The sequence below is a fragment of the Miniopterus schreibersii genome (assembly GCF_964146895.1).
Source record: "Miniopterus schreibersii genome assembly, chromosome: 3".
Lineage (NCBI taxonomy): Eukaryota > Metazoa > Chordata > Mammalia > Chiroptera > Miniopteridae > Miniopterus > Miniopterus schreibersii.
Window position 1 is genome coordinate 68537545 of NC_138103.1, and position 27314 is coordinate 68564858.

General features: G+C 42.2%; 1 protein-coding gene across 1 annotated transcript in view; it reads right to left on the reverse strand.

The window, feature by feature from the left end:
- The window catches only part of ARHGEF28 (Rho guanine nucleotide exchange factor 28), a 245968-nt gene that overhangs the window by 184271 nt on the left and 34383 nt on the right, over window positions 1-27314 (reverse strand). Inside the window, exon 2 of the mRNA XM_081132719.1 lies at window positions 23162-23205. Within this exon, the coding sequence (XP_080988845.1) occupies window positions 23162-23194 (33 nt within the window). The 5' untranslated portion in view covers window positions 23195-23205. The remainder of the gene's footprint in view (window positions 1-23161; window positions 23206-27314) is intronic.

Below are 27314 nucleotides of genomic sequence, written 5' to 3' on the forward strand. Positions count from 1 at the left end.
GAATACCAGACTTAGCACACTGAGTTACTCATGGAAATTAGGGTTTTTTTAAAGCCAGCGTGGTGTTTGGTATGTAGTAGATGTTCAAGAATATTAATTATCTTTTTTTTCCTCTCTCCCTTCCCTCTGAAAAGCTTTTGTTACATATTCACAGTGAATCTCTTTGCTTAGTCTACTGACGGTTTCGCATAGAAACAAGCTTTCCTATCTCTAAGCCCACACATGTCAACTATATCTGTGCTACTGCTTCATCATTTTTCAACAAGCAGTGAAGAGCAGCAACAGCCCATGATTGACAGGCTCCCACATGTGATCATTAGGCATTGTATGCCCAGGTCTGCAGAGAATTTTCCAGGTTGGGTGGGACCAGCACAGGGCTCCTGTCAGAGCTGCTGCTAAGCCCTTTACACCGAGGGCATCTCAGGCAAAGGGAATCCAGGCCGATGGAAGTAAGATTCCTCAATAGTTTCCAAGCAAAAGGCACAGGACTGACAACTACTAACTCCAGGGCTAAAACAAAAACAGACACCAAACAATTAAAAATAAATTACTTAAACCTTTAAGTAGGGCAATGTTAAATCAAAAGCAAGTAGCCTAATAAGCCAAGTTCAGGCTCATTTTAGACAAAGGCCCTCACTGCACTCAAGCAGTAGCTTCTGGAGGGAAATACACCTAAAGTCACTGAGCCACAGACCAAACGGCAGGAACTACAGACAGCTTTGATTTTTCCCTCTGTGCCCAGTCAACAGGATCCATTCCTTTTCCTTTACATCTTAGAGATTTCATCAACTAGTTTTTTCCTAGTTTCTACAGGATGAGTTGGTATAAGCAGTAACTCAAGAAGACAATACAAGTGAGAAGGAAGTCTGACCAAAGGGCGACCACGAAGCCCTGAAGTAAAGAGTCATACTACAGAGAGGCCCGTGGATAGAGGCAAAGGAACGCGCCTCACCTTCCTACTCCAGGGCCCCCACTTCTCTCACACACCACACACTGGGGAGACCAGCCTCTGTGGCCTCCCCTCCCCTTCACAGCCAGAGGGGAAAGAAAAAAGAGAAAGGAAAGAATTCCAGATTCAAGAGTTTCCTGCTCTCCAGGTTCTCAAAAGCAAAGACCTTAGAGGGAATTTAAATAATGAAATGCTCTAATCTCTACTTTAAAACTAATGATTAATGTTATGAGTTTGAATTTATTATGAGAAAATTTGAGAATCAGCACCTTTGCTGCTATTTTTAACCAGCAAAGAACTTTCAAGTTTCCCCAAAAGGTTCTTCAACTCTTAAGGAGGTCAGCAAAAATGCCCTGATCCCCCTTCTCTGGGTTTGGCCCCGGCCATGGAAAAGGGTGTCGGATAAGTTATGGGGCACTCCAGGAATGAGTGGCATTTGACCCACTGTAATCTGAGGAGGCTGCTCTTCCATCAGCTTAGGATACATTAGAGCAGAGTAAACACAGCCATGCGAAGTGGCCAGACGGAGGGAGGGACGGCGCTTAGCCTTCCCCAGCTAACGTGAGTTCTGGTGTGATATGGATGAGACCAGAAGTTCCTGTGCGCCCCTGGGGAAGATGCAGGCAGAAGTGAGCTGAGAGAGAGCAGGCCTGGCAAGAAGAAAGATGTCCCCACAGCAGGGATTACAGGCGCGACATCCTAGGCCATGGGCTGGATGATGTGACTGAGACATGAAGGGGTCCAAGAGTATCGGCAAAGCTGAGAGGAGACGGAGTCAGGTCAGCTCAGAGGCACCACTGGGCCTTGACCGCTGAAAGAGACCAAACCATGAACTGCACAGCTGGATCCCGCTGGACACCAAGGACAGAAAAGTCCACCAAAGCCAGGGGACCCCAACCCCTGCTCCCTTCCCCAAACATGCAGAAACCACCCTGGAAAGGAACAGAATATTAGGAAGCCAAATATCTAGAGACTTAGTATTTTATCTAAAGAAGTGAGCATGCAAAATCTAAAGGAACTATTTATATCATTGCATCAGACGACATGTACTGGGGTGGATTTGTCTCCTGCTGCCTAATGGATGGGGGATCAGGAGGACAAGTCTTTCTTACAAAGAAATGAAGAAAACTACATTTCTTCTGCATAGCTGAATATAGCTTGAGGAGACCTCAACTCTTCTTAACTAGCATACAGAAGAATTCCATTCCAATAAACACTATTTTCAGTGTAACCGCATCATTTCCACGGCCAATAGCAACAGTTCCTTGCTGCTCCAATTGATACAGCAATAAACTTACAAATAAGACTCTTTTACTATGATTACAGTTTACCTTTCTTCTACCCGTCTATGCCAAGAAAACTGAGCTGTCTTCTTTATGTATTCCCAACACCTGGGTGATACCTGACATGTAGTTGGCACTCAGACTTTTCCTGGATAAATGAAAGTTGCAATGAATAAATGAACATTCAGTAATAAGTAAAAACAAAACCACTTTGTGTGTTATTATTGGTGTGTTTATATTGCAAGCAAGCTAAGTTACTGTCATCATCCCAGTTCTCCAAAACATCATGGTGATATTCTATAAAGAGATTTCCCAGAACAGACTAAAGACTTGCAGCCATAGGGAAGGGAGCAGGGAAACTGACCACAGTGGGAAAGGACAAGATTAAAGACCAGAGAAATAAAGAAGGTGGACAAGCAAACAACAGGAGGCATTTAATAGGCAGATTTCCAGAAAACCATTAATGTGATCAAGAAAGTAGGGGAGCCCAGCCGGCGTGGCTCAGCGGTTGAGCATCGACCTAGGATCCAGGAGATCGGGGTTCGATTCCCAGTCAGGGCACATGCCCGGGTTGCGGGCTCGATTCCCAGTCGGGGGCGTGCAGGAGGCAGCCAGCAATGACTCTCTCATCAGTGATGTTTCTATCTCTCTCTCCCTCTCCTTTCCTCTCTCTGAAATCAATAAAAAACATATTTTTAAAAAAGAGGAAAAGAAAGCAGGGGAGAAGGGATAAACTGCCTCAGGCTGGGGTCTACGTGAGGGCAAGTCAAACGTACTCAATAAGTTGTCATGTTAGTGTAGCAACAGGCCTGCATTTACAAAGTTGAGTATGGTACACACTATAACCATGGCAGTGTGCAGTCCCATTCATTTATTAATACGAACTAACTGAGCATTTGCTCAGATGAATTTTTTCCTGGAGGTTTTTTTTTTTTTACTTCCTTCTGGATCCTCTGTCTCAATAAATGCTCTTCAAATAAAGAATATACTTTATTCTAAGTGTGTACACAGGTCACTGGTACACACTGCAGCGGTGTGTTTTTAGAGTGGAAAGGTATCTAAGGACCTGAGATTGGCCCGTTAAAAGAGAAGTGGTGTTTCCCCAACAAAGCTAGATGAAACAAGCGAAGGCCTCCTAATTATTTTATGTTTTGCCCAAATCAGAGTGGTGTAGCTAGAAAGTAAGAGCTCTGACTCACGCAATGGGAGAAATGTTTTCACATAAGTAATAAGAAATGAGTTAACCTCACAAATTAGCATTCACTTTGTATAAGTAGTGATAATAGAGTTGTTGGTAAAGATAATATAATCAGAGATCTCACTTCTTATTTTTCTGTCCTAGCTAAATATTTTTTCTGTCTTGCTAATTGTATTTTCTCAATACTAACATGTTACAAAGATAAACATTCAGTTCAAATCTCTTACTGCATGAAACTAATCTGTGACAATAGAAGTACAGTGTCTACCTTTGGGGGAGGGCAAGAATTAGGAGGGGGCTCGAGGGTGAGCTGGAAATGTTCTTCGTCTTGATCTGGCCAATAGTAACCTGGGTATATTTTGTAAAACTTTACCATGTGCACTCTTAAAATTTGTGCACATCACCGCATGTAAGTTTATCTAAATAAATAATATACACAAAGACATATAGACATATGGCCCAGAAACTGCATTGATATAGGTATCATTATTTTGATGATTAAAAAAAAGCACAAAATCTGTCTTCAAAATAAACTTCATTTGTACACACTGTCTCCTTTGACTTTGGACTTTCCTGGGCACCCTATCCTGATGAAAGAAGAATTACCACCAGACACATTTAAATGTCCAATGTATTCTTTAGTGCCTCCTGAAGATGGGCACATGCAGTTCTAGTTTCTTCACATCTCCAACCTTTCAAGCAAAAATCCCAGCAGGATTCCAGCCCAGAGACTTTAAGTCCTGCATGCCCCACCTTACATATCTCAACTCCCAAATCTAGAGACCCACTTCCTTCTTCTTTGAGTCTTGTCCTCATGCATTATTTTTTTACCCTGATCACCATCTGATCCCAGAGATGATACCTAACTATGTGCCAGCCACTGGTGTGGGCACTTTACATGGCCTAGTACTATTACTCCCGTCAGTCTACATATGAGGAAACAGACACATGGAGGTTAAATTACTCCCTTGAAGTTAAAGTGCTAACACAGGAGGACTGGCTCAGCCTCTGTCTCCCAGCTCACCCCTTTCACTTAGGTCCAAAATCCAGGATATGCTCAGCCTTTCCTTTCCCTCACCTTCCCTGATGAGGAACTAATAATTTTCTTTTACAGACAGACAAACACATGCATGTGCACACACACACACACAAATGCAAAACAAATCATGCCAAAATAGGAGAGGAAGGGATATGTCAACCCAAAAGCTACATATATATATTATTATTCTGTACTCCTTAGAGATGAGAATAAAAAATATTTGCCGTGAAAATTTCTATGGTCACTCCTAAGTTATAAAAGTCCGTCTTAAAAACATAACACACATTCAGATGGATCAAACCCTCCCCTCTCCTCCAAAAATACTACCATGTTTCCCTCTCTCCAAACTTCTGGGTAGTGATGCTCACAAACATGTTAAGGTCACATCTCAAATAGCTCTGCCAAAAACTTCTATTTGCTATGACTTGAAGTCAACATGCCTGGAGAGCGTCTAATAGCCCAGTTTCCTCTTCCTGTGCCCTTACCTTCTCCCTCAATCTGAGTCCACCCTCACCCATCCCAAGAGGCAAAGGTAAAGCTGTGGTGGGCAGAAAACGGCAGCATCTAGGATTTGACACTTAGTCCTGGCTCCTCAACTCAACACCAGGTCAACAGCTTAGTTGGGGGGGGGGGGGGAGAAGGGGGGGGGACAATGAATGAAAACAACAAAGAGTTTACAAAGGAATTATGAGGAAAGCAAGAAAGACTGAGAATGGCTGGATGCACTTGAGAACATATTTGGAGCTGATCCCCTAGAGTTTGCCTGGGCAATGGGTTTCACCCTGGGAAGTAGATTTTCCACAGTGACTTTTCCTCCCTTTATGGGGAGGCTAAAATTTTTATTTTTTTTTTCATAATAATAACTGCTCATCAAATACTGTATTTTCATAAAAATTTGGTTTCCATACAGTAATTTTATTTTGTTTTCTCAGGGCTGTTGTATTTCCTCCACCTGCAAGTAAAAGGGTAAGGAGATGTAACTGTATTTGGGAAACTACAATAAATGGTAAATAAAGAAACCCCACTCAACAGATGCTCATTGTATTTATATTTAAATAATTACATTCCATAGATCAATAAACAAAAGTAATGCTCTTCACCCCCAGAACAGAGCGTATATTACCATACAACTTACTTATTTCCTTCCATCTTTCCTCCAAAAGAGATTGAAAGAAGGGCAGTTCATGAGCTAGGCTGAGGGCCTGGAATGCACGTGGTGGGAATATGCCTCAGTCCTGCCAGTTTAATGAGGACTTTTCTACTGTTCTATGCATAATAGAAGCATGCTACAACTTCAAGGGAAAAGTTCACTGAACTTTGTGCCCGTTCCAAATACCTGTTCCCCGTTCCTCCCCACTGGTCAGCATGCGTGCAGACTCCTCTGCAAGACGAGCCCTGGCCTGTGGGGACTTTCGGGCGCTGCCCCGGGGAGATGCCTCGCAAGCCTCAGCAGCGCACACACCCGGCCCCGGGGTACCCGCAGGGGCCAAGCTGCAGGAGAAAGGGTTCCTCTCACCACGAAGCACAGGAAGGGGACCAGAGATCACAAGGTCTACGCTTTCACTCCCGTCAGGGAGTATCATAGCATTATTTATCATTTTCCCCTCACATTTTATATGAAGACTTCCTAGGCTACGTAGGTGGGATGGAGTTCTTCAAATGAAAATGGAATTGCACTGGAACGAAAACCTGGCAAAGACATTGCAAGAGAAGAAAACTACAGACCAGTGTTCCTCATGAGCATGGAAACAAAACTCAAAATATTAGCCAACTAAGTCCAGCAACACATAAAAAGGGTAATATCACAACTAAGTGGGGTTCATATCACAAACGCAATGTTGGTTCAATATTCAAATTCAACGTAATTCATCATACTAACAGACTAAAGAAGTAAAATCATGTCATCTCAATAGATCCAGAAGTATTTCACAAAATTGAGCATTCACTAATAATAAAAACTACTTGGAGATAAAAAAGAAACTACTGATTTATACAAAATATGAATTTTAAGTGCTTTTGCTAATTGTAAGAAACCAGACCCAAAAGCTACATATTGTGTGACTCTATTTATATGACATTCTGAAAAAAGCAAAACTGTAGGAAAGGAAAACAGAATAGTGGTTGCCAGGAATGGGGGATGGGGAGAGGATCTGACTACAAAGGGCTGAAGTGTATACAAGCATCAATTCTTCTGTCTAAAAATATTTCAAAATAAAAAGTTGTAAAGAAAATAAGAATGGAAGCAATGTTTTCTGGCGTTCTATCTGACCTGGGCCATGAACAGGCTACCACGTGAAAACAGAATTTCTCATCAATAAAATAACCAAGCCTTTGTAATATTTTTCTAATAGTTTTTGGAACGTTAGTTTCTAAGGGGAGGAAAACACCAGTCTGTTCAGTATAGCACAGGTTAAGACAAGGAAAAAGTTGACTGGAAGTTCATACTTCAATGGTTATCGACTTAACGTAATAAAAATTAGTGATTTTCATAGAAAACTCAGATTTCACTAATGATGTGGAAGATTAAATAGTAATATATAATAAACACGGTGAATGCAGCATGATTCACAATAGCCAAGATATGGAAACAACCTAAGTGTGAGTCAGTGAGTGAGTGGGTAAAGAAAATTTGGTGTACTCACACAGCGGGATGCTATTCAGCCACGAGAAAGAAGAAAATTCCACCAACTGCAAAAACAGGGATGGGCTTTGAGGGTATTATGTAAGGGAAATAAATTAGACAGAGGAAGACAAGTACTATACAAATCTCACTTACATATGAAATCTAAAAAAGCCAAACTCATAGAAACAGAAAGTAGAATGGTGGTTACTATGGGTTGGGGGGTAGGGGAAATGGGGAGATTTGGATCAGAGTACCAAGTTTCCGTTGTAAGATGAATAAGTCTGGGGAATCTAGTGTACAGCATGGTGATTATAGTGAACAATATTATATACAAAAGTTGCTAAAAGAGTAGATTTAAATGTTCTCATCACAAAAGAAAAAATGGTAATTGTCTCAGATGATGGAGATGGTAGCTAACACTACATGGCAATCATTTTGCAGTAGATCAATGTAGCAAATCAGCACACTGTACAATGTAAACTTACAGTGCTATAAGTCAATTAAACAATTTGTGATTTTAAAATATATTTACATAATTATATAACACATTATATGATAATATATTATTTGAGATCTTAATTTATTGAGATGATTATATCACAATAAAGCTGGAAAATAAATACATAGTAGAGGTCCATGATGCTCAGAAATAAATATTAGAATATTTTGATAGGTGAAGGAAGAAACCAATAGGCCCCGGAGTCGAGGGAAAGCACAGGACATAGAATCAGAGTGCCCTCTCCATGGCCTGGATAAGACTCATTCCCTGCCAGGAGACAAGTAAGCACTCCCTACATAAGGTGGATGGGCTAGATGTTTGTTTGAACTTCAGAACCAGCAGGGTCTCGATACAGACCTATAAAGACAATGCTCACACCTATTGTCACAGATGATCATAAACAAAGCATGAGGCAGCATTATTTATCTTTGAAAGAAAAAAATAAAAACAATATATTTAAAAAGCAGCAGCAGGAGGGATAGATAAAACAATGACACAAGGAAAAGGTGAGGGAGTGTGATATCCCTCATAAAATCAGCAAGTTGAACAAAAAGGAAAGGCAAGGGAGAGAATGGCCAAGGAGGAAAATGGCAATAGAATGAGAACATCAGAGCTGGAAAACCCTAGAAGTTATCTAGTATGAACTTCTCCTTTCCAAGCGGTGAAACTGAGATCAGAAAGTTTGAGAGACTGTACTAATGTCAAATAGGACAAGGATCTCACGGTCTGGGCCGTCCTGAATGATATTTCTTGCTAAATGTTAAAATGTAGCATAATATTTTATAGATACAGCTGTAAATAAGATGAGCTGACAGGAACTCAACCAGATGAAAGTAGTCAACTGCAAAGAAGAAATCAAAATGTAATTGCCCAGCCAGCGTGGCTCAGTGGTTGGGCATTGACCCATGAACCAGAAGATCACAGTTCAGCTCTGGTCAGGGCACAGGCCCTGGTTGCTGGCTCGATCCCCAGCAGGGGGCGTGCAGGAGGCAGCCAGTCAATGACTCTCTCATCACTGATGTTCCTGTGTCACTCCCTCTCCCTTCCTCTCTCTGAAATCAATAAAAACATATATATTTTTTAATGTAATTGACCAAATAGTGTATAAAAACAATGGTTAACCCTCCCTTGGGGAAGCAGAGCTTTGAATATTAATCCCTGTCTCCTTTATTTGCTGCAAGTAAATAAAACTACCTTGAGACAAATATATATACATGTATATTAACCATCAATTAAAGCACCCAGACAATGGAAGTTGCAATAGAAACTCCTAGCTATTCACAACCAATCAGGCAGAATTTTATTTGCAAGGATTAGGGCAGCTATTCCCACAAATGCAATAGGTTCTTCATAATTACTGAGTGCAGAGGTAGATTTGGCAGTCTCTCAACTTTTCTCCCAAGCCTATTATTCTAGGGTTTCAGTTTACTCCCAGCCAGTACAGGATTACTCATCAACTTCTATCTTCCAGAAACACACATTCCTGTTCATACCAGAAAGGACAAACACGTATGCCTTAAATGCAGTGTTGTTTTGTTTGTATTTTGTTTAATTAGAAGAGAATTAATGAATTTCTTTGGTTAATGGAACGTCACTACCAGGAGACAATAAAAAGTTTACAGAAGTTTTTTTTAAAACTTTACAAATGAAGAAAATTAATAGAAATCTATGAGCTTGTCTCTGCATACTGCTCAGGGACGAGGGATGGTTAAGTTAAATTGAGCATATGGCTCTATTCAAGACACATGCGACAGTAATTTATATCTGCATATCGGGGCATTCCCCAATTTCTGCTCAGATTTAGTACTAAAAGGTAATCTGTAAGTCTGCTCTTTGGAACCCCCAAGCCAGCCCATGCTGTCAAGCACTCCTTATTCCTGGACTGAGACGGGAAGGTCTGTCGATGAGACACAGAACTAGTATCTCCACCAGCTCGGGGTGGACTAAGCACGGTCACCCTCTTATGATCAACCGCTGCTCCCTTACCTGCTTTCCATATACACACTATCACTCTTCCCTCAAAGACAAGTCACCCTCTAGACATTCAACCTGTGGAATTTGCCCCTCTGCTCTTATCGCAGGCGACTGCAAGATGAGATCAGCCAAGCAGGGCCCGGACCTAGAGGGACATTAACTACAAGGCCCAGCTCCGGCCAGGGCCCACGGAGGTAGGGCACGTGATGCCGCCCCACGGGGGACGGGTGGGCAGCCACGCCTTCCAGGGCAGAGGCCCCGGGGTCCATGTAGGCGTCAGACTCAGGAAGAACAGAAGGCCCAGCTCTGCGGGGACCAGGCACTGCAGGGTCAGGGCTGCCAACCTGAAGCACCCCTATTAGCCGTCCTTCGAGTTAAGGGTTAAAGTCACACATTGTGCATACATCCGCAGATAATCACATTTGCTGAACTTAAAGCAGGAGCGGGGCGAGAGGAGGAAGGAGAGGACACCTCTCAAGGGCACTGTCTGGGAAGCTTTTGTCCCCACAGGCAGCACCTTGACTTCCGGTAAGTAACCAAGTCCTGTCTTTTCCAGGGCCTCTACACAAATGTCTCCTCCTTCGAGTGACAGTCGCACACTGAATTTTTTCTCCAAGCTTCTTAGTCAACCTAGAGCTTCCCTACAAGACATGATTTCTAAATATAAGACTAACCGTCATTTTCCTTTATGTATCATTCATTTGCTGTTTACTGAGCACAGCACCTGAGACTGAGCAGCAAAAAGCAGAGGCGAGTCTCTGCTCTCACAGCTCACATTCCAGGGAGAAAACAGACTAGTTGTGATGTATGAACTTTAATAGAATCTTCTTTAAATGTCGTATGTTTCCCCATGGTGCATTTAACTTTGACACGGAGAAATCCAAATCACTGTCAATGTTGTTTTGCTGGCTGGTTGATTTTTAATGGCCTTCATTTGAATAGTCTACCTTAGGCTAAGGACCACAAGATTTCATCAGCTTCCTCTCCAGGCTACTCTGTTGCTCTGACCAAGGAGCTCTTCTGAAGAGAGCCCTTGCTGCCTCAGTTCCACCCAGAGTTTTGAAGGCTGCTGGACCTTCTTTCTGCCTAAGCATTCTGGGATTAATCATCTTTTTGCTACCTATGTTAACCACCGCAGAAAGCAGCCATCCTGGGAACACCTCCCAGCACTGGTGTGCACTCACATGCCTCAGTAATTAGTAATAAGCCAGTTTACTCACTGCCAATGTCATTCCTGTTATCAGAGGTCAACATCTGAGATGACAATATGGTCTATAAAAACATATTCTTCAAACATCTAGAAGGGTCCAGGAAATCACAATCCCTGGAAACTCTGGCCAGAAACTGGATTTCCTCGGGCACAAAACAGGCACACTAAAACTAGGATTCCTTCCATGGGCTGCCCTGCACCCCTCTTCCTTTCTCTCCCCCAAAATCAACACAAAGTCAAATGGCCAACTCTTCTTTCGGAGGCATGCACACTCAAGATGTTTCAGAGAGAGGTTAATCTAGCTAGGACAGCGGCCACTAGGTGCTTTTCATTCATAGAAAAATTGGGAAGGGTGACGCTGATCGCAGTGTTTGTGACTACTGGTCCAATCAATAAATACTTCCTGAGTGCTTACTCTGTGCCAGGTGCTGCTGGATTAACCAAAAGCTGTAAGGAGAGAGATGTTAGGCAGGAAATGTGAAGTTGATCAACAGAGAAGTTGGGAGAACTGGTTCAATAAAGCAGGCTGCTAACTGAGCCAGAAAAGAGCGGGGAGTGGTGTATCTTTAAAGTTTTTTGTTTTTTTAAATAAGCCTGACTCAATGGTTGTGTGCCTTGGTTGCTTCTGTCCCCATGTGTCAACGGTAGAGGTAAGAGCTCCTCCACCTCTATTTTACATGCTTTATGAAGACAAAGCAATTCATAGGGTTAAATGCCATCTAAGCAAAGAGGTCACAAGCCACAGGTAGAAGCATCTCAGTTCCAAAATGTCAAAGTACTCAGTTCCCAAAACATTAAATCCTTCAGCACACCCATGAAAGCGTTTTACTTATTCTACCCAAGTTGTGTCCATGAACGTCCTATCCCCTCCGCCATACCTCTATCGAATATTCACAGGTGGTAGGGCAGAAACCTCAAGAAACCACGATACACCAGGATGAGGTCCCAGTGAACCAGACTACACTGACACTACTGGGCTAATCTGGGAGTCCTTCCGCCAGACCTGGTGACACTGTGGTGGTCACTGAACCTGCTGGCCAGTCACAAATCCCAACCCAAGCTTTGTGGTGGGGTGAAATGTGGTCTTCCCAGGACACTGACGAGCAGTCTTCACTTTGGGGTATCAAAGTCTAACAAGTACACTTATTGAGCATGTCAGGCAGACACAAAAACTCATAGAAAAAAGGAAATCAAAGTACCTCCTATCTAATTCAGGGCAAAAATTCTGGCAAACCAATAAATAAAAATTTCTTTAAAACACTAACAATACAAAATGTTGACAAGAATGCAAAGAATTTACATTGTTGGTACGAACACAATATGGTGCAGCCACTCTGGAAATTAGTTTGGCAGTTCTTTTAAAAATTAAACATACACTCTCCATACAACCCAACAATTGCATTCCTGGACATTTATCCCATAAAAATGAAAATTATGTCCACATAAACACCTATACACAATTGTTCATAGCAGCTTTATTTATAGTAGCCAGCGTCTGGAAGCAACCAAAATGTCCTCAATAGGCGAGTGGTCAAACTGGGGCACATCCACTCCACGGGATACTACTCACCAACAAGAATGGACGAGCTACTGATGCACTCACCTTGGGTGGGTCTTCAGGTCATTATGCTGAGTGAAAAAAGCCGACCTCAAAAGAGCATGTGCTGTATGACTCCATTTACATCACATTTTTGAAATGACAAAATTATACAGACAGAGGGAGACTAGTGTTTGCCAGGGGTTAGGGGAGGGAGGAGGGAGTTGAATATATGAATATACCATCGTTTATCTACTCACTGGTAGAAGTTAGAGGTGCTCTCAATTCTCTGCCATCAAAAATGCTTCAAGATTTATTCTGTGTACCCATTCTTGAATCAAAGACTAATTATCCTTCCCAGTCACCCCCATTTCAACTGAAAGCACAATGGCAGCTACCCACAGAAATTCCTCTGACAACTTGTCATTTATCAACTTATACTCACCACAATTTGGCCTATTTTCTTCCCCGTTTTGCCTGGGGGGAAGCTTACTACTGAATTCAGTTTGTGGTTCTGACACAATATCATCTATTCTCATGTTTAATCCTTTGCCACCCATGTATAAATACCTTCTTAAAATTCAAGAACACGCAAGGGTGTATAGGGTGCTCCCAATTCAAACGAACCCAATAAATAAAAATCTGAATGTAAACATTTAGTATGATTACCCAAAGCGTTCACCACTGAGTTTTATTAAAGAGGGCACTCTCCTGCTAAAGTATGATTGCATTCATCTGTAACTTTTCCAAAACACTTTTATTAGTTAATGAAGAAGAAGTGTAAAGAACCAAAAAAGTCACAATTCAAAATAAAAGCAGACAACAGCATTATTATGAAAGCTAATCTTAGACCAAAAAAAGTCATTCAACTCATGTTTGTATCACTAATCCTTGGGATATTTTTATATTCTGATTCACACAAAATGTTTTCAGTTTCTTACCAAAATATGCAGTACCCCATTTACACAACCATTTTATGAGTTTAAATAGCAAAATATATGATTCCTGTATGACCTAGAAATATTCTTAATCTAACTTATGGGTGGCCAAGGGCATTTAAATAGATTAATGCTTTAATGATGCAACTTTATTAAATAATCTGCTGAAAATAAATACTTCGGCAATCATTTTATTTTTTCTGTGGATTTGTTATCTGTTCTCAAAGGAATACACGAACTATGTTTCCTCTTCCTAGAACGCCACTTTCAATAAGTAAGGCCATATTCTAAATTTTTATTGATTTGGGAGAGAGAGAGAGGAAGGAAAGGAGAGGGAGAGGGATAGAGGGAGAGGGAGAGAGAGAGAGGGGGAGGGAGAGAGAGAGAGAAAGAGAGACAGAGAGAGAGAGAGAGAGAGAGAGAGAGAGAGGTTTGTTGTTCCATGTATTTATGTTTCCATTGGTTGCTTCTAGTATGTGCTCTAACTGGGGATCTAATTCACAACCTTAGCATATCAGAACAACATTCTAACCAACTAAGTTACCCGGCCAGGGCCAGTAAGGCCATATTCTAAACAATAAACAATTAAGTCAATGTTTAAATGCATTATTCAGTTTCAGTGACCTACATTTTCAAATCCTCTGCCATGCTCTCCACTTCCCACATCCCAGATCAGCCACAGAAGCCAGCCCTCATTTACATGCTGCTCCACACCCTCATCATTTCAAACTCCAAGTTGGTACAGAAGTCCTTGGGAATTTCATAAAGGATAAACTTAGTGACATGGTCTACACCAGCAACTGTTTCTAAATTGCTTCCAGTTTTCCCCCTAAATCTGTCTCTCTCTCTAGTGGATCCACTTCCCTTCCTGTTGATAGCACTGGAGTGTCTGAGGGCACTCTCAGCATCTGGCTAAAAGAAGCTGAATTGGGAATACTTTTTATGTTTATGGAATTTGTCAGTTTTTAAAAATTTTGTAATTTCTCATTATACTCACTTTTGATCTAATTTTGTATCTATAGTTTTACATTCCTTTCCTGAAAGGGAATCCTTCAAACTGTGTAAGTTTCAGGTCCCACAAAACCTCCCTCTGTCCCTCCCTGTGCATCTCACTTAGGACTTGGCATATGAAAGTTGTCATCTGAATGAACGCACTTGTGGCCTAAGTTCGCCTCCTCTGCAAAAGAGTAATGTGTGATTCTAATGAAATAGCTAACATCTAAGAACATTTTGCAGAGCACTACGAGGCGCTCTAAACAGGTAAGGTACAATGATTTTTCCCCCAAAGACCTGGAGCATAGCTACTATGAGTATTGGGAGATACTAGTAAATAATGCCAAAGAAGAGGAGGGGAAAAAGTTCCCATGATACAGTGCATAGATCACCTTTCCTGAGTCAGGGGACTCTTCAAGTATCTTCTGTTAGAGAAGGTAAGCTTGCCCGGCCGGCCTGGCTCAGCGGTTGAGCATCGACCATGATCCAGGCGATCGGGGTTCAATTCCTGGTCAGGGCACATGCCTGGGTTGCGGCTCAATCCCGAGTGGGGGCGTGCGGGAGGCAGCCCATCAATGACTCTCTCATCATTGATGTTTCTCTCTTTTTCTCTCCCTTCCTCTCTCTGAAATCAATAAAGATTTTTTTTTTTTTTCAAAGAAGGTAAGCTTTTCACTCCCTACTATTAATCAGAACTTTCTCATTGTTAAATTCTAATTCTCAACTAGGAATTGTCTACCCCACAAAAACTTTCTTGATTTTTTTATTGCATAATTTTCATATATTCCATATAATGCCTTCAAAATTTAGTTAAGATCCAAACTCTGGAACATGTTTCCCCCAAACCTCCCCATTTCCTCACCTTCATGGTGATAGCCTCCTCCTGCTTGACTTTCCCTCTGACTCTGTGCACCTTTCGTGCACAAAAAACCAACACAACTGTCCCCATCCCAAAATAGGGATGGCCACATACCTGCTGGGAAAATGTACACACCAGGAGAGAAATGAGCAAACAACAAAACTAAAGGGTTCTCCAGGCTGAACCTGGAGCACCGCTTATGGAATGGAACTAAGTAGAATCAAGTATTCATTCAACAAGTACTCACTGAGCTTGGCATTGAACTGGTATTGGAAAGTCAACAGACAGAAAAAAATTTTAATCTCTGCTGTCCTGGTGTCCACAAGCTTAACAGAAGAGACATTAAACAAAACCCCTCAGATATGTAAAGTGCGGTGTACAGTGTCTAGAGGACTTTGAGAGGGAAGGAGTAAGACATTTATGAAGAACTGAGAGGAGAGTATGGCTAGAGCTCATGGTACTAGTGCTAGGAGTTTCTACAATGTCACAGGGGTGCCCAAGCACCACCATTAGTTATCACCAATCATTTTGTCAGCAGGGCCCCCCACCACCAGTAGACACAGCCATTATCTGGAATATGCTCCTATGAAGGGCCAGAGAGCAAGCTTGCCTCCCCATCAGTGATTTTCAGAGACTCAGTCAGTAAACATTTACTGAAAGTCTACAGCACACTCAACATGACACTAGGTATGTTGATACAACAAAGGGTAACAGTCTGTCCATGGGACAGTTGCCATACAATTGAGAACCCCCGACTGAAAATCAGATCTGGGGTCCAAACCCAGGTTCCCTCATAATTCAGCTGGATGGCCAAACCTCACTGGGTTCTGTGCCAATCACAGTTCCTGGTCAAACAGATAGATGCTGATGAAGGAATGCCACCCCAGTTCTTTGAACCTCAATTTTATTATCTATAAATGGAGGATAATTCCTACCTCACAGGGTTTTTGTAAAAAATTAAATGAGAACTCATTAAAGAGTAGACTGTACTGTACAGTGTTTAGCACATAACAGACTTGTTAGAAATGTATGGTGTTTAAACTATTTCATTGGACCCAAGTGTTTACTTTGCTTCAGATTATTTGTCCTACTAAAACGTGAATGCTGGTATCATTAAATGGCATTTTCATTTTCAAATTATAATCCATTTTTCTAAAGTAGGAAGCTGTTACCTCTGGGAATCAGCCTTGCCTTTGGAAAGCCTAGCCCTGCAGGCTATTCCCAAGGCCCGGAGGTGGGGGGGGGGGGGGGGCAATACATCCCGATTGCTGCTAAAGTGCCCAGGAGGGAGGAAGCAGCTTCCAAAATGGTAACCCAACCCATAAAGTGAAGTCAAGCCTCAGAAAATTGTCAAGAATAGACCAAATGTACGGCTTTCCCGTGTCATAGCCTAGATGCCACCCGGTACCCCATTCCTACCCTAGCAATAGTCCTGGTTATGGAACTAGAGGGGCTTGGGCCAAGTCCTGCCAATAAGAGAAGAAAGCCCATCAAGGCAGAGAGAGGACATGGCTACAAGGCAAGAGATGAAGGCAGGGCCACCAGAACTGGGCGGTGTTCCCAACACTCGAGAGTAGGGCACCTCTGAGGAGCACAAGGCAGAAACCCGAAGATAAACAGGGTGCCGGCAGAGCAGGGGAAAGAGGCAGCCGTGACCCGCAGCACATGCTGCCGGCTGGTCAACCGCAGAGGCTCAAGAATCGGAGCAGTCGGGAAAGCACGTGCCTGCAGAGTGGTGGTAGGGAACCGGCTTCAGGGAGTTGGAAAAGGCGTTGCTTTAGAAAAGAACTTGAATTTTTTTTTTAAATTTAACAGTCTAGATTTAAAGCTGAGGCTGGATAATTGAGTCGAAACAGCAAACAGGCAGCTGGAAACAGAAGGCGAGGCATGGGCAGAGGTCAGGGGAGAGCCCCCAAGGAGGGGCTGTGGCTGAACCGGGGCAGAGTGCTCGCCTGGGCGGGGGGAAGGAGTGGCCCTGGGGACACCCACGTAAGCAGAGAAGAAAGCTCAATAGACAAAGAAAGAGAGAGCTCGAAAGAGACCCAGCGGAGTCGGAGGGCACCAGGAGCACATTTTTAAACTGCACATCAGATGAGGCTACTTCCCCACCTAGACTCCCACCGACTTCTCATTTCGCTACCTTGGCCACCAGAGCTTTCCACGACCTAGCCTTGCCCGCCTCTCTGACCTGCCTCCTCTCACGATGCGAGGGCCACACTGGCATTTCTGTCCCTCAAATACATTCAGCTCGTTCCTACTTTAGGGCCTTTGTTTCTGCTCCTTCCTCTAGAAGGCTCTCCAGGGATCCTGGCTCCCACCCTATCTAATCTCCCCCCCCCCCCCATTCTCTACCATATCACACTGTTGTATTGTCCTAACACAGACCACTATCTGAAGTCCTTCTGTTTTTATTTCTGTACCAACTTCTGTCCATCTGACCACTCTCAAGTGGGCTCTGGGAGGATGGGGCACTGGGACCTTGTCTGCTTCTGTCTCCGCTACATCCTCAGTGCCTGGAATCGTGCACCGCAGTAAAGGACTTAAGAAAAAGACACCTCACATTAAGCAAGAGCAAAATTAGTGACTTTCATGAAATCGGTTTTGATAAATAGAACAAGGTTCAAGTCAGGCTGCATCAAAATATAGATAAGAAAAGGAGGCAGGTATTAGAAACAAACTATTCAACACACACACACACACACACACACACAGCCTTGGGGGTGAGCGGAAGGAGTTGTCGATAATGTATCACTACACATCACCCATCCCCAGGAGCTGCCTTTCCCAAGTGTGTAAACAAACATCTTCACTGGGTCGCATCTTATTTCTTCTATGGTTTTTCCAGAGGAAAATGTGACCTAAAATCTGCCTAAAATTCTTGCATAAGATGGTAATAATTTTTTAGAAATCAAATGGAACGAATGTCAGTTATTTCAAGTTCTGTGTTAAAATCTGGGGAGTGAGGCAGAAGACTTTGAGGACACATGGTACTTATTTATCCACAGTCCCCACCACAAAGGAGGTCCTTCGGAGATGGGTGCCAGGTGAATTCTGCCTGCGTTTCCTGTAGTTGTACGTTTTACCTTCAGGCCTTTTGTCAAAAGTCTGTGGTCTCACTGGTGACTGTAGAAGGGGACGCCATGAAGTGCCATTGTGTTGAGAGGAAAAGGCACTGTTTCTTTACGTCTGGAGCGGGATGAAGCTAATGTAGGATTTATATACCGTCTCTAAGTGAGAGGTTTTGCCCAAGCCTGAGAAGAGGTTTTCCCCCTCCGTTCCTGCCAGAACCACCAAGCGGTCTCTTGCCGCAGCTGAGGAGCTCAGACTTCCCGGGAGCTGACATCTGGTGGCTGCTGCTGACCAGGCAGCGTGGTCCCCCTGTTCCAGGGATAGAACGTGCTGTTTTGGAATTGGTTTGTCCCCTCAACAGAAAAACAGGAGGAAAGGCAAAAAGGTAAAAGAATAACCAGGCAAGTTAAGTTAGTAGAAAGCCGGAGCCACCAAGGAGAGCCAACTTCAGCCAGCCCAGCTCAAATAACGGAAAATACCCAACAGGTGGCAATTAGTTGAGATGCACAGACTGCTGTTTTTAAGTCGGGACACAGGTAATGTTAATATAATTTGCTAAAAACAAATTTGCACGAAGTAAACTTGCAATCTAGAAGTTGATTTCAGGCAAAAGCCCCTCCTGATTCCATTCTCAAAACCAGAATTAGCTACACTGACATGTGTTTAAAAAAATTAAAATTAAAAACCTCCACCCACACCCTCTGACAAGTGAGCTAATGAAATGTCTATTAATTTGAGCTGGAGAACTTGATGGGTCAAATGACCATCAAATTACTGGGCCCAGACTTCTGTGAGTAAGTGAACTTTTAGAGGGTCGGGCCTGCCTAGCCGTAGTTACAGGCAGCGTCCTCTAACAGGACAAGCCATGTGAGACAAATGAGCTACTTTAAGGTCCAGGATGGCACATGCTTCACATTGTAAAGCTCACGGGAGAGTGCAGAGCAGGAAAGAACAAGAGGACGCCCTTGAGTACCTGGCCAACGGGGAAACTGAGTTGTGCAACAGCACAATGGGGAAAGTCATGTTCATTTCCAGTGAAGGGGGAAAGCCCCAGGCTTATTGTGGGATCTACTGCCCATTTTCTGGGCAAAAAAATTAAAAAAATAAAATTATGGCCTCTAACACAGCAATTAAAAATCAAATAAGCCTCTGCTTCTAGGAACCTTCATGTCCTCATCTGCAAAGCCAATACAAAGGCCTCGGAGGTGTTGTCACGTACTAATACTCCGAGTTGACGGTCAAGAGAGACCAGTCACAGGGGCCCATCAGGGACACACAGCCACAAGCAGAGAAGGGGTAGCATCTGGAGGACAGGATTTCCTTCAACAGGAACCAGAAGCCAGAGGGATTTGCAGGAGTCAGGAAGGAGGCGTCTGCCAGGTGATCGCAGAACAAAGCCGCCAAGTCACTCACCGCCTCGATAGGAAGCTGCCTCCCCGGGCTAGGAAACAGGCCCTGGGACCTGTCCTCAGGTCCTCCCCACAGAAGGCTGGGACCTGGAGGAGTGCACTTGGCCAAGGAGTCAAGAAAATTACACCAAGCCCCAGAAATAGAAGAGGTTGAGTGGGGGAGGTTTAGCTCAGCTGCTTAAAGTGCTAAGCAGATCGCTAACCATCAGGTTGAACCTTCAGTTAATACACACAATGAGCCCAGCAGCAACTGATATTCTTGGGGCCAAACAGCAGGAGTCTGTGACTCAGAATAAAAGAACAGTATAAACATAAAATGCTAAGGGAATCGGGAAGCAGCTTAGACCCACTGGCAACAAGCTACTGAGTTATGCAGTTTGCAACCCTCAGAGAAAGAAATGACGATGCTCTTCTGAGTCAGTTGCTACGATGAACACTCCTGCAGGTGGGAGAGAGCCAGGGCCCACACGCAGAGGTTCCCAGAGATGCTGTTAAAACCCTCTGCAGATGCTGTTAAAACCTCCATGGAGAAATGCTTCTATTAACCAGAATTCGGGAAATGGCAGAAATGAAGCACCATGGGGCTGGGGGGGGGGGGGGGATTAACTAAAGCAAGATAATTTAAGAAGCTACCTTTCTTTGCACAATGAAAATGAGAACACAGCCCCCAATTTCATCATTACTGGGGTTTTTTGTTTTGTGTTTTATTCTCACCTGAGGTCATGTTCACTAATTTGAGAGAAAGAGGAGGGGAGGGAAGGAGGAAGAGAGGGGGAGAGGGGGAGAGAGGGAGAGAGGGAGAGAGGGAGAGAGGGAGAGAGGGAGAGAGAAAAAGACATTGATGTGAGAGAGAAACATTGATCCACCGCCTCCTGCACCAGCCCCAACCAGGGATCGAACCCGCAATCTTTCAGTGGACAGTATGACACTCCAACCAGCCGAGCCACCTGGTCAGGGCCATGATTACTGGTTATTAAAGCTAACGCACTAGATATTAAATATTTATAATAGTCGCCGAATAAAGTGTGAACTGTTACGTATCATTTTGCAAAGCAATCCATCAAAATTTGAAATGTGTACACCTTCATCCAGCAATTCCATTCCTGGGAATCTAATTCATTGAGACAAAAGTATCAATATATAAGGACACGTGGACAAGGGTGTCTAGTGAATACCTGTTCACGGCTGCGAAGGACCGAAACACAGTGACTACCTATCCACAGGGAAGTCGCTTGATCCGCAGCCATTCACTTGAATTAGAACTACACCTGATGACTTGGAGAAAGGTCTACAAAGCACTGCTGGGTTGGAAAAGATAGAGAAAGCTACATAATATGGTGCAGATTTTGTTCATGATTTTATTAAAGCTTGCATCTGTTATGTATGCATAGGGTTACATGAGCACAGAAAAGTGTGGAAACAGGTACACTGTCAGTGGTTCTCAAACTTTAGTCACTCCATCAGAATCACCTGAAGGTTGTGTTAAAACACGCATTGCTGGGCTCCATCCCCAGAGTTACTGATTCCGTAGGTCTGGGGACACTACTGCTCCTCAGAACAAGTGCACTAGGTTGGAGGAGAGAAAGGGAGGCAGTAAATGGAGGGGGTGAGGGAAGGATTAATGAGATCTGTCCAAGATAATAAAAACAGCAGTTCCATATGTTTCCTTTTATGGAACATGATGCGTGTGCGTGTGTGTGTATGTGCGTGAGTGTGTGCACACATAAGGAAAGTTCCTTCAAACATAGAATTTCAGGTGATCTTTACTTTCTTCTTAATAATTGTACTTATTTTTTATAATGAGCAAGTGTTATTTAAATAATCATTTAACATAAAGCTATTTCCATTGAGGAAAAAAGGGGTGTGTGGAATCCTTTGGAATCAACAATATCCCAAGAAAGAGCTCTTCTGTTTTAGTCACAGCACTGAACAGATATTTTGGGAAGATTATTGCTAATCATACTTTATATAAAAATGAAAACATAGTTAATGTGAAAAGGGGTAAATAAGTAAATAAGTGTATAACATGTATTTGTTTTATAACCTTCCTTAACAAAAATTTAGAGAAAACTCCATTTAAAAAGTAATCAAAAGACATTTACCAGCAAAAACACACAATTTAGCTTGTGAATGCAAAATCTCTTCCTCTTTCAAAACTCAATCAAATACCCAGTCAGCAAAAATAGCTCCTTTCAAGCTCTGCTTACATCATTTCCTATCCCTTTTTATGTACAAACTAGAAAATGACAAATATAAGACTAAAAGCAACAAAGTAAAAACAAACAAAATAAAAACAGCATATAGGACTTTCAAACCCCCAAGTGATGTCCAAGAGTTTTAGGCTATAAACATTGTAGATCAGTTAGAATAATTTACAAGTTTCCAGGCTTTCGCTCTTCTCGTGGGCTTCATCACTACAACGCTTCACTAGCTTAAGTCACCATTCGCCTAAAGATTAAACCTACATCTCTAACCAGACTGTATCTTTTCTATTGCGAACAAACAGCCTGGCCTCCGAGAACTGCTCCTTACGTGCCCCTTTAAGCACAGATGTAGGAAGCTGCTCAGAGGCTGAAAACTGGGTCTGCAGAGCTCACATCCCTAAAGTTTGCAAATCAATGCTGTAACACTCCTGGCTCCCCGCCTTGCCAACCCCTGCCTGTTCTCTAATTTTAACATAGTGCTATGTTTCTCTTTTCTGCAAAAGGGACTCAGTGGACCTCCATGGTCCATTTTCAAAGTTAGAGTGAGTGTGTGGCTGAGTTCAGGAATATCCCTGCATCCCTAATACCAAGATAGAGTCTCCTTCCTGAGGACGAGCAAACAGAAATATCTGCCAAAAAAAGTGAGGAAAAAAATGTTTGCCAAAAAATTCTACAGCACGACAGACAGAATCAGAGACTGAACCTCCCTCTGAAACAGATTCCTAGGAGATTTAAAAAAAAAAAAGTTTAAGTTCCTGCTTTGTGCTCACAATAAAACATAAAAGTTTATCTCTCTAAAACTACGTGGGCATAAGAAGAAACAGGCCAAGATTTGAAAATATACATAGAAACTAGAAACAAAGTAATGGAATCTAATACTGAGCTCAACCCAGAAGGCACACTGGCTGGGAATCTCGTTGGGCAACTCAGTCACCCAATCCCACCCTTAATATATATATCTCCCAGCACTTTTCCCTTTGAATTTCTATTTCATGCTTTTAACCAACACAATCATCACTGAATCTTCTCCCAAAAAGACACACAGAACATGTTCTTGGCTATTATCAGGATATTATCATAAAATAATATATTTAAAAATCACCTATATGAATGAACTGAGTATTTCTGAGTCCAGGGCTTATACAGTTAAAAAAAAGTTACTCAGGGAAATATAATTAAAACCCAGACTTTGGAACCAGGAGCCAACTGGTTTTAAAAGACTTCGTGCAAATACTTAAACTAGACAGTAGCACTGTGTGTTGTTTTTCAAAAGCCTCAACTCAGTAATGAGCCAAGTCTTTCTCCTCACTTCAGTCACATGGTTTTAAGCCTAAGAAAGGGCCACTTAAACCTGAAGCCCAACGCTCAGGAACTTACGTAAAGAGGTACTTCGCTGCAGCTCAGCTCCATGGCTTCCGCATCTGCAAAGAAGAAGAAGAGCATTTATTGCAGGAGTCCCCATGTAACCGACCAACAGAGCTGCGTCCTGCTCTTCAGGTATCAACCCTGTCGAAGGAGTGACTCATTCGATAGGAAAACTGCAGAGATAAAATTATAAAAGAATACAGAAATGAGAGGCTACCTATATAAAATATACCCCCCTTCTTATTTCATGTTAATTCCACACATAAGGAAGCCCACCACCCCAGACATTATCCCACTGACTGCTCCCAGAAGAGAAATTATATTTCACAAAGGCAAGAGAAGTCAACATAAGCATGTCGAAAGTTTCACCTTAGCTAATTGCTTGGATTACAGGCTGAGCTCAGAATCCACTTTTGGCAGAAGAAGGCAGAAGCCAATGGTGACAAGATCGCGCTGTTGCAGATCTTAGAGAGGGCCAGACATTTCAGTCCGGGGCACGCAGGCCGCGGTCATGCCGACCAACCTCTTCACCAGGCGCCGGCGCCTCCCCGGCCTCACCCAGAAACAGCTCCCGCTTAGGAGGAAAGGAGCCCGCACCATTCAGGGGGGGTTGGTTGCAGGGAGTCAGCCAACCTCCAGCTATAAAATAAGTCACGGGGATGTGGTGTACAGGATGGTGGCTATAGTTCAGCATCTGTACTGCATATTTAAAAGTTGCTAAGAAAATAGATTGTAAAAGTTATCATTACAAAGAAAAAAATTCTGTCACTGTTTATGGTGACAGATGTTAACGAGCCTTATTGTGGTGACCACTTTGCAATACTGTATATACAATTATGAAATCCTTATATTGTACAGCTGAAACTAATAAGATGGTGTATGTGAATGATACCTCAATAAAAAAAAATATGGGGGGAGGGTTCATTGAACACTATGAGGCCCAACCCTCAAGAAGCTCACAGCTGAACAAAAGAGACCTAAAGACTGGGAGAAAGTGAAGCGTGGACTACAGAACTCTGATGGGGCAGGGAGGGAGACTCACCACGCCCTCCCCACCCCCAGAGAACAGAAGTGGGACAGGGTTCTGTTCACCAGGCCAAGCCTGGCTCTGTTCCCGGGCCACAGCCCAGCTACAGTACTTCGGGGCCTTCTCTTAAGAAGGCAGACACATAGTAACCCAAATTGTGACGTTTGGTCCAGTAATCCCCAGAGGACAAGCTTGGCCAGCGGGGAAATATAAAAAGTCCTATATTCACTTTTTATAAAATCCTTTCAGTTTTATTAATATTTCATATATATGCTGGCATTGGCACCCTCATGGTGACAAGTTATATTTCATGAGTCATCCTGAGAAGATGGAGGGTCCCACAAGCCCAAGGAGTTGACAACAGAGCCCTTCCTTGGCCCTCACGTTCAACACATTTTGCCCTGTGTGTATGTACCCACTTAAATGGGCTTACGGATTATAATCATTGATTTTGAACGAAAGTAACCTCGCATATTGGATCAATGGTTTCGGAAGTCTGGGAAAGAAACTTCAAATTAAAGTAATACTAACAAGAATACACCAAAACTGAGACTCCTGTTCCTAATATGAATTGCTTATTGCTGTGAATTGTGTATGGCATCACTATTAGTAGTTATAAAAATAACTACTAATCCAAGGGCAATGACAAGTAGATGCCTCCAAAATTAAAAATTATAGAGAAGGCACTTAAAATATGAATGTATATCCACAACCATATCCCATGACCCCTTGCCCTAAATGTACACTGTGCCTTGGGAGATTAACAATATTTTCCCTTAGGTTTACAGTGATGCCATACACAATTCCAATCCTTTACATCTCCCTCAGCTTGATGAAATCATAAGAATATTCAACATTTCTACTTCATAGCATAAGAAATGCATTCTACAGTAAATGCAGTGATTTTAAAAAACTGAAATAATATACACAAAATAATAAAGCAACAAACTAAAGTGCATTCATTTGTGAGCAAAATTTTGAAGACTTGACATTTTTAAGAAGTATATTAAAACAAATTAAGCTGTGGGGGAGGCTTAACATATACTTATTTATATGAAAGTACAGATGTTTTCCACAACTCAACATGTGATATTTGTTAGGTTTTTGTCTGATAATAAAATACGTCAAAAAGAAACCACTTTTGATGAGAATGTGAAGACGTATTTTGAAGTGCGAAACCCCTATCAGAACTTCCTAGTGGCATGGTGGAGAAAATAATTCAGAGCAAATTATAGACTTGATAAAATAAACTGCAAGCTGAAAGATATATTAGCATTTGGATTTTCTCAAAATTAATTCCTCTTTTTTAGTAAAGAGCAGTACGCTCTGTGCTCGCCTGCAGAGCTGTGTGGCTGAACCATCCTGGGCCTCCTTTTACACCAACTTTAATAATTAAACAAGGTGTGTTTGCGAGGCAGGTTACAACTGCCTGATGTCTTCAGGCTGTGGCTCTTCCCTGTATAAATGTCATGCTCTACACTTCATCTTAGTTCCTAACACTCCAGTTCTCCACCTGTTAATTTTTATATTTCAGATTCAAGTACTTTTTTTTTCTGCAATGGTACTGCATTTTTTGAAAATGGTTCTTAGAGAGGTAAAAGCCCAAATATTCCCAATCTTGCTGGCAGACCCCAGGGGATGGTTTGGGGGCCTGGTACACAACCACAATTTTTAAGTTTGCTCCCCAAAGGGAAAACCATCTTATGAAAAGACCATCAAGATACAATGTTTTAGACATTATGAGGAATAAATATTCCAATAGCTTTAATTGCTAGTTAATTCAAAAAAAAAAAAAAGATAAACAATTTTCAACAGGTAAAGACACTTTGAGTTAAAGAGGAAATAGAGAAAATATAGAAATAAAGAAAATATAGCATTCAACTTACACAGAAAAAAAATCAGTTCTTGACGATGAAATTCTGGGTTTCTCATGTCTTTGTATCTAAATGAGGTATTCTAAGATTCACTCAATATAAAACCTATGACTTAAATTTTGTCCTTGAACACAAAACAATCATTGGCTTGTACGTCTGTTACAAAACCTGTTAACAGGTAATGCTCACAGAATATTTATCAGGACTACTAGTTACTACATTTGGAATAATATGACGCATCAGGCACCATGCTGAGGATTTTACAGATTTCATCTCGGAGAATTCACACAACAGCCCTGAGAGGAATGTGTTGAAGTCCAAGTCACCTGAATCTTCACTTACAAGTCCATGCAATTATAGGTTACACAGAGAAGCAAAAGTTACCTAAACATACATTTTTAAAAAAACAAACTGACCACTTATAAGATTACAAGCAACTTCCTCCCCCATTCACTCTCTGTCCCCCCACCACCCCCCAGTGCTAGCACCTACCCTCCAGCCATTCCTTCTTGTACTCAACAGACTTTTTATAGTTACTTGTTTTGGTCTTCATGTGATTATCAGATGTTGTAAATAAAATACAAATCAATTTAAAATAAAATTGGGAATATTTTTTAAAACATGATATAAGGTGAAAATTGAAAAAGTATTTTTGAGTATTAGAGAACTTTTCAAACTGATGAAACTATTGATCAACAAGAATGTGTCAGAGACCCATTAACAAGTAAAAAATCATAATGAGAAAGAGGTTTAAAGATAATAATTCCAAGATTAAAGGAATGAGAGTACCTTCTTCTCCCTCATAAAACTGACCCCCAAAACAGTGCTTTGAAAACCAAATGTGAGAGCAGAAATGTCCTACTGTGCAATTCATTTTGTCAGTAAAAGTCATGACCCCCTACCCTCCCCCAATTAATCACACACACAATTTATTTTATATTCACTCTGAGAATTAGCAGAGTTCAAAACTCAATTTGCATTAGGTCACACAGAACATGGCAAGTATTCCAGCAGCCCGATCCAGGGCCTCCCATCCTAACCACGATGCTATGCCTCCTGTTAGCCAAAGAAATAAAACAAACTTTCTAAAACAAATATGAGGGTGAGGGGCGAAGGGGGTCTTAATATATGGCAACGGGAGAAGATATGACTAGGTGGTGGGCACACAGAGCAATATACAGATCTTGTAACAAAGAAACCCACACCTGAAACGTATATGTTCATATTAACCATTGTCACCCCAATAAATTTAAGTTTAAAACAA